Source organism: Cetorhinus maximus, chromosome 14, assembly GCF_964194155.1.
Source record: "Cetorhinus maximus chromosome 14, sCetMax3.hap1.1, whole genome shotgun sequence".
Taxonomy (NCBI): domain Eukaryota; kingdom Metazoa; phylum Chordata; class Chondrichthyes; order Lamniformes; family Cetorhinidae; genus Cetorhinus; species Cetorhinus maximus.
In genome coordinates, this window is record NC_135892.1 from 68,461,458 (window position 1) to 68,474,012 (window position 12,555).

Here is a 12,555-nt window from a genome sequence, read left to right on the forward strand (position 1 = left end):
GTGCCTTAGCTAAAATAGCGGCACAGCCCCAAATCCAGAAGCTCTACCCCCATTTCTGACAGATGCTATTTTTGCCGGGGGGGGAAACGGGGGGTGGATATGATTCACATATGAGAAATCCGAATCCCAGCAGGGCCGCTTGAACTCAGTGCTGAGTTCAAACAGACCCCATTTTCACTGGAACCAGGTCTGTTTCCCACGGTATGTGACTTATGATTGTTAAGAGTAGATGTGAATGTGTGTAAAACGTGATTAATATCTCTGGATATTTTACCCCCCTGCAACTACGAAACAAAGATTCAGTGGTTTGGGGCACTTTCTCCTGAGTCGGGTCCACAGAGTCGAGAAATTCCCAACTCTGTGCACCTGACTTGGGAGTGAAAATTTGGGCCTGAATATTAAACAGAGGTATGTAGAACCAAATTGAGTTGTCACATTTTTATAACCATTACTTAATTGATTTTACGCAGTCTTTTCTTACTCCATCGCATATCTCTATCAAGCGTAGTATGCATTGTTGTTTAGTCCTCGTGTCAAAGCTGTGGCATCTTTTTCCAGGTATGGGTGCTAAATTTGTTTGTGTGACAATGGAGTGCTTTGTACGTCTTCTGCCATCCATAACATCATGCTATCCAGATAGTGAAACTGAATTAATTGTCTAGCTCAACATTGTCCCACTCATATCAAATAAATACTGGAAGCATGCAGCAGGTCAGGCAGCAAGTGTGGAGAGAGAAACAGAGTTAACTTTTCAGATCAGTGACCTTTCATCAGAATTGGGAAAAGTTAGAAATAAAATAATTTTTAAGCAAGTGAAAGTGGGAAGCGCAGGGAAAAGAACAAAAGGGAAGTTCTATGATAAGGTGGAAGTCAGGAGAGATTAAATGACAAAATGGTTGATGATGCAAGGCCAAAGGGAGTAGCAATGGACAAGTAAAGAAACAAAAGTTGTGCCTCGAGAAGGTGGGAATAGCAGAATGATGACTGGCTACTGTCCGAAAGCAAAAAAAACAGAAAAACAAGAGAGCCAAGCCAAAACCAGCCAAGAAAAAGAAAACAAAATGGGGACAGAGGTTACAGTCTGAAATTGCTGAACTCAGTGTTGAGGCTGAAAGACTGTAACTAATCGAGAGATGAGATGCTATTTCTCAAGCTTGCGTTGAGCTTCACTGGAACACTGCAGGAGGCTGAGAACAGAGAGGTCAGCATGGGAACAAGGAGGAGAATTAAAATGAGAGGTGACCGGAAGCTCAGAGGTGTTCCACAAAGGAGTCACCCAATCTGCTTTTGGTCTCTCCACTGTGGAGCAGACCACATTGTGAGCAGCAAGTACCAGAGGCTAAATTGAAGGAAGTAGACATAAATCGTTGTTTCACCTAGGAATATTTGTGGCCATGGATGGAGAGGACGGAGGAGGTAAAAGGGCAGGTGTTGCATGTCCTGTGTTTACCTGGAAAAGTGCAGTGGGGAGGAGTTGTGGGGGTAATTGAGGATTGGATCCTGGTGTTGCTGAGGGAACAGATCCTTCAGAATGCTAAAATGGGAGGGGAAGATGTGTTTTGTGGTGGCGTCACACTGGAGGTGGCGGAAATGACGGAGGATGATCCATTGAATACGGAAATTAGTGGGGTGGAAGGTGAGGACAAGAGGAAATGTATCATTATTCTGGGAGGTGGGTAAGGTGTGAGAGCAGAAGTTCAGGAAATGTGATGGACGTGGTTGAGGGCCCTGTCAATCACTATGGGGAGGGTGCTCAGTTGAGGAAAAAGGAAGGCATATCAGAAGTACTGGTATGGAAGACTGCCTCATCGGAACATTTGCAACAGAGATAGGAAAACTGGGAGAATGGAATACAGGTAGTGGGGTGTGAAGAAGTATAGTCAAGGTAGATGTTGGAGTTGGCTGGCTTATTCTGAATATTTGTTGATAACCCATGCCCAGAAATGAAGACAGAGAAGTCAAGGAAGGGAAAGGAAGAATTGGAGATGGGCCATGTGAATGTGAAAGAAGGGTGGAAATTGGAAGCTTCTGTTGGTCTGTCCACAGATGCTGCCTGACCTGAAGAATATTTCTAGCATTTTCTGTTTTTATTTCAGATTTCCAGCATCCACAGTATGGGTGGGATGTTTCCATAGGGGATAGAAAATGGATTGCACAAACATAAACTCTACTTATGTTGATTCCTCAGTTTCTTCTGGCCTGATTAAACATGGTATTGAGTTGTCACGAGCACTAGACTTATTCTGACCTGAAAGAAACATGTATAAATTATTATATAAGGTGTAATTCTTTTGTTTTTCTAGGAGCTAAGAAAGTGTTGCTTCATGCTTTTGATGGAAAACCCTCCGTAGCTATGGAAGGGGTGAAAGCTGGATTTTTCTTTTCAATTCCACCATCTATCATAAGGAGCGAGCAGGTTAGATCAAATATAATAATGTTCCAAAAAGCATACATGCTAGATATGTAGCAGTTATATTAACTAAAGCAATGAAAACTCTTTTGAAGGCCCAAAACTTCATTGCTATGTTTAAGGTGCAGTATATGTGAAAAACAAAGTCCAAGATGCTTCTACAACTGTCAGTTTACTCAGCCACTCATACACCTCCACCTTCAATGCTCTTGCTGCCAGCAAATCCTTACTGCCTCTTGTGCTGGTCATTGCCCTGGTATGGCTCCTTTCTTCACTGCCTCAAATCAAAGTGACATAAATTTGAGCATATCTGGTGCACAACTGATTTAGCTTATCCAGCACCTGGCTGAAATGCATCAGCTGCCATTGAACCTCATACTCTTCTGTCAAAACTGTAGTCCAGGATCATCCTGAAGAGCAAAGATAACCCAGCTTCTTTTCTGCTATGCCAACTGTCTCCTCAAACCCGTTCACTCCTGTCTACCGTAACCTCCAACAACAAATACAAGTGGCTCTTAAACTTCTTTGTCACTAAGATTCCCTGCTGCTTTGCTCTCCGATTGCCTTTCCCATCAAGTGTAACCTCCCCACAGGCTCCCCACTGCCCTACTCCTGAATCATTGTTTCTTTGTATTTCTTTCCAATTTCCCTTCCTGCCTTCCTTGAGTTTATTTTGCTCATGAGATCCATGAGCTGCTCTCTAGACTTCATTTATACTAATTGCTAATCACTCAATTTTCCTCCCTGGCCCCCATGGCTAGCTAACATTGTGGATAGTCTCCACAACCCCCCTACCCCTTTCAAAACCGTTGTCATCAACCTTTCCTCAAAACACCCACTCTTGACCCCTCTGTCCTTGTAAATAACCACCCTATCTGCAAATTCCCTTTCTTTTCAAAGCCTTGAATGTGTTGTGATATCCTATATCTATGTTCATCTTTGCTGCAACTTCCTGTTTGAATCTCTGCAATCAGATCTCTGCTCTTGTCACAACACGAAAATGGCCCTAACAAAGATTGCGAATGACACATCCCTGTGACTGTGGTGCATCATCTGTTCTCATCCTCCTTCACCGCTCTGCAGCCCTTAATGTGGTCCACCACACAATGCTCCTCCAATGTCTCTTTAACATTGCCTAGCTCATTGAGACTACCATCACTTACTTCTATTCTTAACTCTCTGATTGTAGCCAGAGCGCCTCCAGCAATGACTTCTCTCTCATCCCAGCAGCGTAGCCTTTAGATTCCAGCTAGGCTCTATCCTTAGCCGCTTCCTCATCTTCATCCGTATGCAGCCTCTTGGCAACATCATCCATAGACATGGGGTCAGATTCCACATAGATGCTAATGACACCTACTTGATCTCTTCACCACCTCTCTCAACACCTCTGCTGCCTCTGTGTTGCCTGACTACTTGTCTGGATGATGTCTGAATTTGGATGAGTTGATTACATCTCCTGCCTCAGCTTCTGCTGTCAGGCTGAACCAAACTGTTTGCAACTTTGGCAACTAGGGAAAATCTTCCTCCATATAAGGACAGAATCCAACTTAGTGGTGGTAACGCCTTAGTTTAGAACCTTCCAGTACCCACTATGTGGCTCCCATATGAAGTGTGATCATGTGGATGAGATACTGAAGGGCTGTTGCCACTCTTCCACAGCATGAGAATAATATCCTCATGACTAAAGGGCAGAAAATTGCAAAGGGCAAAGAGAAAACTAAGAAACTAGTCATGTAGCACATATGTAAAACTTAAATGTTGATTTTCAGCATCCATTTACAGCAATTTTCATGTATCAAAACTTGCTACTACAAGCCTGTGGGACAGACAGAATAGGTTTGTCACAGGAGATTTTTCTTAGAGGAATTATCTTTAAGCTATTACAATGAATAGTTTTCTGTGGATTTAAAAGATTTTGGAAGATATTGTTCAATCTGAATTTTGTGGATCAGTTTTGGATTTGTGTAATCTGCAGACATACTCATTTTCATATTGTTTCTCCCAAGAAGCAGAAATTGGTGAAGCAGCTGCCACTAGAGTTTATCTGCTTGGAGACAGACTCTCCAGCATTAGGGCCAGAAAAACAGGTAACATTTGTAATTCTATGTGTAATTGTCTCTCTCAAATCAAAGGGCTGAATCTTATGTGCCCCTGGCAGGTGTGTTTCCGGTGGGGGAGGGAGCATGGGCATGTAAAATGGTGTGGGGGGCGTTCCCACCCCACCACCTTTCTGCCCACCCCTAAGCTCACCCCCATAATATGAAGGGTGGATGTGCCAAAATCAGCAGTCCACTCACCTTATTTAAATGAGTACTTAAGAGTCAATTAGGCTTATTATCAAGCCAGTTGACCCTGATAATACACTGCCCATGTCATAAAACAATTGGCATGGGCAGCCGGGCGGAGTGGGCTGCCCAATTATTTTCCCTGAGATTGTTAAAGGGCATGAAGGTAATGGGTGGGGGCAGGCTGGTGGTCGTACTTCGGGGACTACCCTTTGCCGATTGCAGGGAAATTCCCCCTAAGGTCGAAGCCTCCCCCTTCCTTGCTGCCCAGTCCCTCTCTTAAACCCACCCCTCCCCCCACCCCGCCCCTCTCCTTAACCTATTCAAACCCTCCCAGCTCAAGACCCGGACTTACCTGCTTCAGGTATCCATCTTCTTCTGCCACAGTCTTGGCAGCAGCCACTGATGCCATCGTAGTGCTGCCAGGACTGAAGGACTGCCGGCCAGCCATCAGCCCTCTTAATCTGCCCTGCAGTGCTTTACTGCTGTGGGGCAGATCGGCATGGAGCATGTTGGATCCACACTGATGTTGTTTCCAGGGGACCGTACCGCTGGACCTCCCCGCCCCAACCCCATATTATCCTCGTCAAAGAAGGACATTATAGAGGAGGACATTGTAGAGGAGGTGAATCCAGTAGTGGTTTAGAGCAAGCCAACTGATAGTATGACACATAAAAAGAAAATTTTAGATAAATTAGGCTAAAGGAAGGCAAAGTGCCAGAGGCTAACAGAACATAACCTGGGATTCTTGTGGAACTGAGAAAGAGAGAGAGAGAGACAACTGCCGAGGGCCAAAAGTTATGGGGGGGATTTTAACCCCCCCAAAAATGAGTGGGTTTGAGTCAGACAGTACGTAAAAAGGAAAAAAATCTGAAACCTGCCCCCACCCTGCCCACATCCAGTTTTGGGGAGGCGGGGGCAGGCGGGCAACCAACCTGATGGCAGCACCCCCCACTCCGCACTTCCTTCATGCCCTTTAACAATCTCAGGGAAAATAATTGGGCTGCCCACTCCGCCCGGCTGCCCATGCCAATTGTTTTATGGCATGGGCGGCGTATTATCAGGATCAATTGGCTTGATAATAAGCCTAATTGACTCTTAAGAACTTATTTAAATAAGGCGAGCAGGCTGCTAATTTTGGCACACATTATAATGAGGCTGCAGGCCTGAGAATTAACCAGTTTTTAAATCTATCTGTCCAGGTTCTCCTGGCCTCGGGAAATATCTTAACTAAAGGGAAGGTAGGGCTGCTGGATCCAGAAAGTAAACACCTTTCCACTCACCTGCTGGATCCAGTTTACCAGCTTGAAATAGCCTCTGTGGTTAGACAACCTCTGACCCTTCCAATCTCGCCTTCCCAACCCTTCCAAGCCTGCTCCCCCCCAAGTCTTCTGATCTCGCCCCCACCCCCCGACCTTCCAATCTCTCCACTCCGACCCTTCTGATCTCGCCCTGACCCCCCTGATCCTGCCTTTGACCCTTGCAATCCCATCCCAACCCTTCTGATCCTGCCCCGTGATACATCCAATCTCAACCCCAACCCATCTGATCTCACCCCTGACCCTTCCAATCTTGCCCTCCCCCAACCCTTCCAATCCTGGCCATTACCCTTATAATGTCACCCCCCAACTTTCTGATCGCACCCCTTACCATTCCAATCCCAGTCCTGAGCCTTCTGACCCTTGTAATCTTGCACCCTGCCCCTTTTGATCCTTTTTGACCCTTCCAATGTCCAACACCCCCACCTGATCCTTCTGTTCCAAATACCCTCCTGATTTTGTCCCCTGATCCTTCCAATCTTGCTTCCTGAATCTTCTGATCTTGTCCCTGACTATTCCAACCTTTCCATCCCTGACCCTTACAATGTCCAAATCCTACCGAACCCTTCTGTTCCACTAACCCTTCAGCCTCCCCTTACATGTGCCCTTCTGATCTCCTTGACACTTTTTGATCTTTCCCTGTGGCCTCCAAATGCTCTCTCTCACCCCTCCGCTCCCCGATTGCAATCTGTTACTGAAGGTCTACCTCACCCATAGCCAGTCAGTCTCTCAATCTGGGGCCTGGAAATGGAGATGAAACATATTATCAGGTTCTGCCATTTAATTTGACAGGATCTCAGGGAAACCCATTCTTCCTTGTTTTTCAACCTCAAAACAGCCCCTTCATTCACTCCAGCTCTGGAGTTATATCCCACTCTAAATTTCATGGCTCTACTAAGTCCAGATGCCAGAGGACTGGAAAGTGGATAATGTAGTGGGCATTTTTAAGAAGGAATCTGGAGCTCATCTGGGTAATCAATAGTCAGTTCGCTTAACATTTGTGTTGGGGAAAGTTTTAGAATCTTTAATTAAGCGTAAAATTCTGAAATAACTAGATTTTAAAAATAGTTAGAAGTATTCGGCACATATTTCAAAAGGAATGATATGTTTTACAAACCTGAATGAGGATGTAACAGACATGGTAAACAGGGGAAATGTAAGTGGATGTGATGTACTTTGGGAAATTCTTTGACAAGGGAAATGTAGTCCACCCCGCCCTCCTGTCCCCCTCCGCTGCAGCAGCTGGCCTGATCTCTTGCTCCCATGCCTTCTGCAGTCTAAGGGCCTCCCAGCAAGGTACCCATGACCAAGCATTCCTTTTCTCCTGGTGCCTCCTTTAAGGTAGAATAGTACAGTGCTTACTCTTTTTAAGTGAAGTCCTCAGAGAATTTTGAGAATAAATATTGATAGAGTGTTGGTGAAGTCTTAACAAACTGATCCAGAAAGTTTCCCAATGTGTTTTAAAAGCCCTTCAAACCTCCAGCAGTAAATGAACAGTAAACAGTGAATATGCCTTTAAGTCAGCCATCATATTGGCCTTCCAGGTAACGAGCAAGAGAATGCTGCATTGCTCAAGTAGTTATGTATGTATTGTTCATGTTTTTAATAATATTTATCAGAATTTTGTAGGTGCAGGAGGGAGGGATATTGGGACCTGTTCTGAGGGAGATGGGGCCTATACAGGCTGGACAGGTTCCACCTGAACACAGCCAGGACCAGTGTCCTTACAGGGCGATTTGCTAGTGCTATTGGGGAGGGTTTGATCTAACTTGGCAGGGGGATGTGAACCAGGAGGCAACATTAGAGAGGAAAAACATGGTACACAAAGAATTGGGAGAGGTAGAAAGCTCTAGAATAAGAAACCATAAGGAATTAAGTAGTGTCAGTGTAATGATATATAAGAAGGTCTAAATTAGGTTTACTCTGCATATATGTGAATGCAAGGGGCATCCTAAATAAGGTTGGTGATCTGAGGCACAGGTAGCTATATATAAATATGACGTTGTGATAATGGAGATGAGACCTGGCTCAAAAAAGGGCAGGGCCGGCTACTAAGTATTCCTGGATATACAGGTGTTCAGGAAAGAAAGGGAAGGAAAGAAAGGAGGTAGGGCAGAAGTATTGATTAAGGATAATATTGGTGCTGGAGAGAGAGAGGATGTCCGGAGGAGTCAAGAGCAGAATTATTTTATTAAGAGATGAGAAAGAAGGTACCATTACACTACTGGGTGTATTTTATAGGCCTGCAACTGGTGGGAAAGAGATAGAGGAACAAATTTGCAAGGAAATTACAGCGAAGCGCAAAAACTATAGAGTAGTTATAATGGGAGACTTTAATTATCCTAATATAGACTGGGCAAGTAGTAATGTAAAGGACAAAGAGGGGGAAGAGTTTCCAAAATATGTTCAAGACAATTTTCTATAATAGTGGGCTGAATATTAAAAGGGGGTGGACAGCTCACACCCTCCCCCAGAAGCAAAGTCAGCGTGGAGCCAACCTGCTGCATGCTAGCTCGCCCTCAGCCATAATGCACAGCAGGTGGGTTAAACAAGGGCCAAGTGGGACTTCGCCCCTCATTAGGGAGGAAGTCCCGTCCTCAGGAGCTGCTGGCCAATCCGATTAGCTAGCAGCTGCATCAGTCCCGACAGCGCCAAGAATGCATTAGTGGATGCTGCCAGGATTGCAATGGGGAACAAAAGAGCAATGGATACCTGGAAACAGTTAAGTCCAGGGTCTTGATCAGGGAGGGTTTGGACAGGTCAGGAAGGAGGGCAGGGCGGTGATGGGCTTAAGGCTGCAGGTGGAGAGGAAGAATGGGGAGGAGTTCTATCTTAGGGGGGCTTTCTCCCTGATCTGCAAAGGGCAGCCCCTGAAAATAGAACCACTCCCTTCCTTCCCACCCTTTGAAAAATTTATTTAAAACATCAGGCCAGCCTGACTGCCCACGCTAAATGTTTTATGGTGCGGGCAGCATATTATCAGGGTCAATTAGGCTTGATAACAAGCCTAATTGACCCTTGATTACCTATTTAAATATGTTGGGCGGGTTGCCAATTTCGGTGCCGGCCAACCCCCTCGTATTATGGGGGTGAGCTCAGGTGGGTGGGAAGGTGGTGAGGTGGGTCTATATTACGAGGATATAAGTCGGGTACAGTCAAGGTTCATTATCGCAAGGGGGGAAAGCAGGGCAAGCAAAACTAAGGCTCCTGGGATGAGAGATAGAGAGTAAAATGAAGCAGAAAAAGATAACTTAGACAGATGTCAGCTTGATAATACAAATGTGAACCAGGTTGACCACAGAAAGTTCAGAGGAGAAATTAAAAAGAAATGAGTAGCAAAGAGGGAGTATGGAAAGAGACTGGCAGCCAATATAAAAGGGAGTTCAAAAGTCATATAGTAAACGATGGCAAAAGGAGTAGGGCCAATTGGGGACCAAATTAAGGCTGAGGGCATGGCTGAGGTAGTAAATGAGTACTTTATATTTGACTTTACCAAGGCAGAAGATACTTGTAAAATCATCGTGAAAAAGAAGCCACTGAGACACAGTATGGGCTAGAAATTGATAAAGAGGAGGTAATAGAAAGGTTGGCTATACTTAAAGTTGTAAGTCACCAGGATCAGATGCATCTGAGGATACTGAGGGAAGTAAGAGTGGAAATAATGGAGGCACTGAACATAATCTTCCAATCATCCTTAGATATAGGGTTGGTGTCAGAAGACTGGAGAATTGCAAGTAATACATCCCTGTTAAGGTGTTAGGATAAACCCAACAATACAGGCCAGTCAGCTTAACTTCTGATGAACCTTTATAAAATATTGGTTCAGCCTCAACTGGAGTATTACGTTCAATTTTGGGCACCACACTTTAGGAAGGATATGAAGTCATTGGAGAGGGTGCAGAAAAGATTTACAAGAATGGTCCAGGGATGATGATGATAAATTAGCAAAGCTGGAGCTGTCCTCTTTAGAGAAGAGAAGGTTGAGAGGAGACTTGTTAGAGATGTTCAAAATCACAAGGGGTCTGGACAGAGTAGAAAGAAAGAAACTGTACCCATTGGCAAAAGGGTTGACAACCAAAGGTCACCAATTTAAGGTGATTGGCCAAAGAACCAGAGGCAACATGAGGAAATGATTTTTTTATGCAGCTAGTGGTTTTAATCTGGAAACACTCTGCCTGAGGTTGCCGTGGAGGCAGATTCAATCATGGCTTTCAAAAGGGAATTGGGTAATTATGTAAAGTGAAAATTTGCAGGGTTATGGTGAAAAGGGCAGGGTAGCTCTTACAGAGAGCTTGCACAGACACAATAGAGCAAATGGCCTCCGTCTGTACTTGAATCACTCTATGGTTCTATAAAAACAGTAATTATAGGTGTCATGAACTTAACCACACATACAAATCCAAATAGGATGAATCAGAAATACTCTAGGGAAATAAATAGTACTGTGGAGCCTAACATACAAAAAGATTGTAGAAAATGGGGCACAAGAAGAAGAAACGCAATAGCCATTAAAATAATATTGTGCAAATAGAAAGCAATTATGATTAATAGAAGAGAAGTCAAAATGAATAAACACTGAATGATCTTCAGACTAAGTAGCTGGGCTCTCCAATAAAACCATTACTCATAAAAAAGAACATTTTGAGAATGTTATTGGAATGTTTTACGTTCCCGCATATCTGTTGCAAATCATCCTTTCATTACCATATTTTCTCTGTCCCACCACATACATTTCTCAAGTTTTTAAAGTGTGTTCAATCTTTAACTCAGGTACAAGTGAAGCTGGTTTAGAGTAGATGAGTTTCCCTTTGGGAATTCCACTTGCCTTCAGGGAGCTGGAGAATGAGGAGATGTTTACAGCCATGAACAGAGAAAGGTGCACCAGTATCAGAGTAGGTCTTAGCAAGCTCATGCCTACTAAAGAAGCCAAATAGTTGGACTATGCAACAGTTGTTGAAACATGTTGGAGGAACTGTGTCCTTGCTGTTTTTACTTCACCAAGAATGTAGTTGTAGAATTTGCTATCCATCCAAACCTCCTGCAAGCTAGAATAGCTCTGCCCATTGTAGTGAAAGTCTCAGTTGTCTTGAACTTTTGTGCCTCAGCTTTTAAAGTGAAATTTGCCATCTCAGCCATTTGCAGTGCATCAGGTCAATAATGTACTGTTTGTCAGAGCCAACACAAGTGGCTTTTTAATGTGGAGTAGCTGCAATTGCATGGCCCAATCAGTGCAGATAATCTCCATAGTTATTTATTAAAAAAGGCATTTCAGAAAATCCCTAGAAGTTTTCTTTCCATACCAATGGTGTGAGATGTATTTCTGGGCATACTACCACTTTGTCTCTAGTAGAGAATCTTTCCACAGGTTACCACCACTGCTGATATCTGCCAACTCAACATTGCCCAAGGTTCAAATCTAGGACCCTATATGCTTTAATTCTACACTGGGCATTGCATTTATTAACTGGGTGACTAGGATAATGGATTTTCATGAAAGATAATTAGTGTCACTGCAGATTAAATCTACTGTTTATACTTTGTGATTTAGGAGAAAAGGGGAAAGGTTTGAAGAATCAGTTTGGAAGAGCATTGCATCTGATCACAAGTGCAATTTTTTGTAAATTTAGTCATAGATTAATTGATCTGGTTCCTTCACTGCAACCTACAACTGCACTGTATTGTGGCGAAAGTCACTGAAACACACTTATTACTGTTTTACAGATGAGAAATGAGCCTAAGAACATATCCATCTCCTGTAAATACATTGCACAGGTTAAAGGGCTTTCATTGGAGAATGTCATGGAAGTGACAACGCAGAATGCATGCAAACTTTTCCCAAAGCTTCAAAAATTATTCTGCCGATAACCCAGGTTAACTCTGCAATAAAAAGAAAAGTAACAAAAACGAGTAAGAATGATTTACTTCCTGGAAAGAGAGATTGAATGATTTTACCCTCAACTATTTTTCTTTGCACATCCTAATTAAGAAGTCTTAAGTGTCTTAAAATAAGATATGTTAAAGGCAACCTCAAAGTTCATTTTGGCAGTCCTGATTTACTTCGTTATATTTAATGTATACTGTACATACATTAAAACTAAGGTAAAAATTATTTGCAATATTCACTAATTTGCCAATCAGTGGTGATGATAAAAGTAACAAACTGCAAATCTAAAACTAAAAGCAAAAGAACCTGGATATACACTACAGATCCATCATTATCAGAAACAAAAAAAAATAGATTAGCATTTGAGTGTACCTCTCTGCATTTCCACCTCACTTTCCTCCTTTAAGACACTCTTTAAAACCATACTTTTTTGATCAAGCTTTTGGCTATCTGACTTATCATCTGATGTTGCATTCAATATCATATTTTGTTTTATAATGCTCCTCTGAAGCACCTTAGGACGTTTTATTACATTAAAGGCACTATATAAATATAAATTCTTCCTAACAGCACTGTGGGTGTACCAATACCACATGGACTGCAGCGCTTCAAGATGGCGGCTCACCACCACCTTCTCAAGGGCTAATAGGGATAGGC

The 12,555-nt window shown here is 43.3% G+C and overlaps 1 protein-coding gene across 4 annotated transcripts in view; it reads left to right on the forward strand.

Moving 5' to 3' along the window:
- tatdn3 (TatD DNase domain containing 3) overlaps positions 1 to 11,918 on the forward strand; it is a 95,979-nt gene extending 84,061 nt beyond the window's left edge. For 2 of the 4 annotated variants that reach the window (XM_078557037.1, XM_078557041.1), the window contains 3 exons: positions 2,304 to 2,416; positions 4,417 to 4,497; positions 11,736 to 11,918. In XM_078557037.1, coding sequence (XP_078413163.1) covers positions 2,304 to 2,416; positions 4,417 to 4,497; positions 11,736 to 11,879 — 338 coding nt within the window. In that variant the 3' untranslated portion in view covers positions 11,880 to 11,918. The remainder of the gene's footprint in view (positions 1 to 2,303; positions 2,417 to 4,416; positions 4,498 to 11,735) is intronic. The other 2 variants (XM_078557039.1, XM_078557040.1) reach the window with 2 other exon arrangements.
- The last annotated feature ends 637 nt before the right edge of the window (positions 11,919 to 12,555 follow it).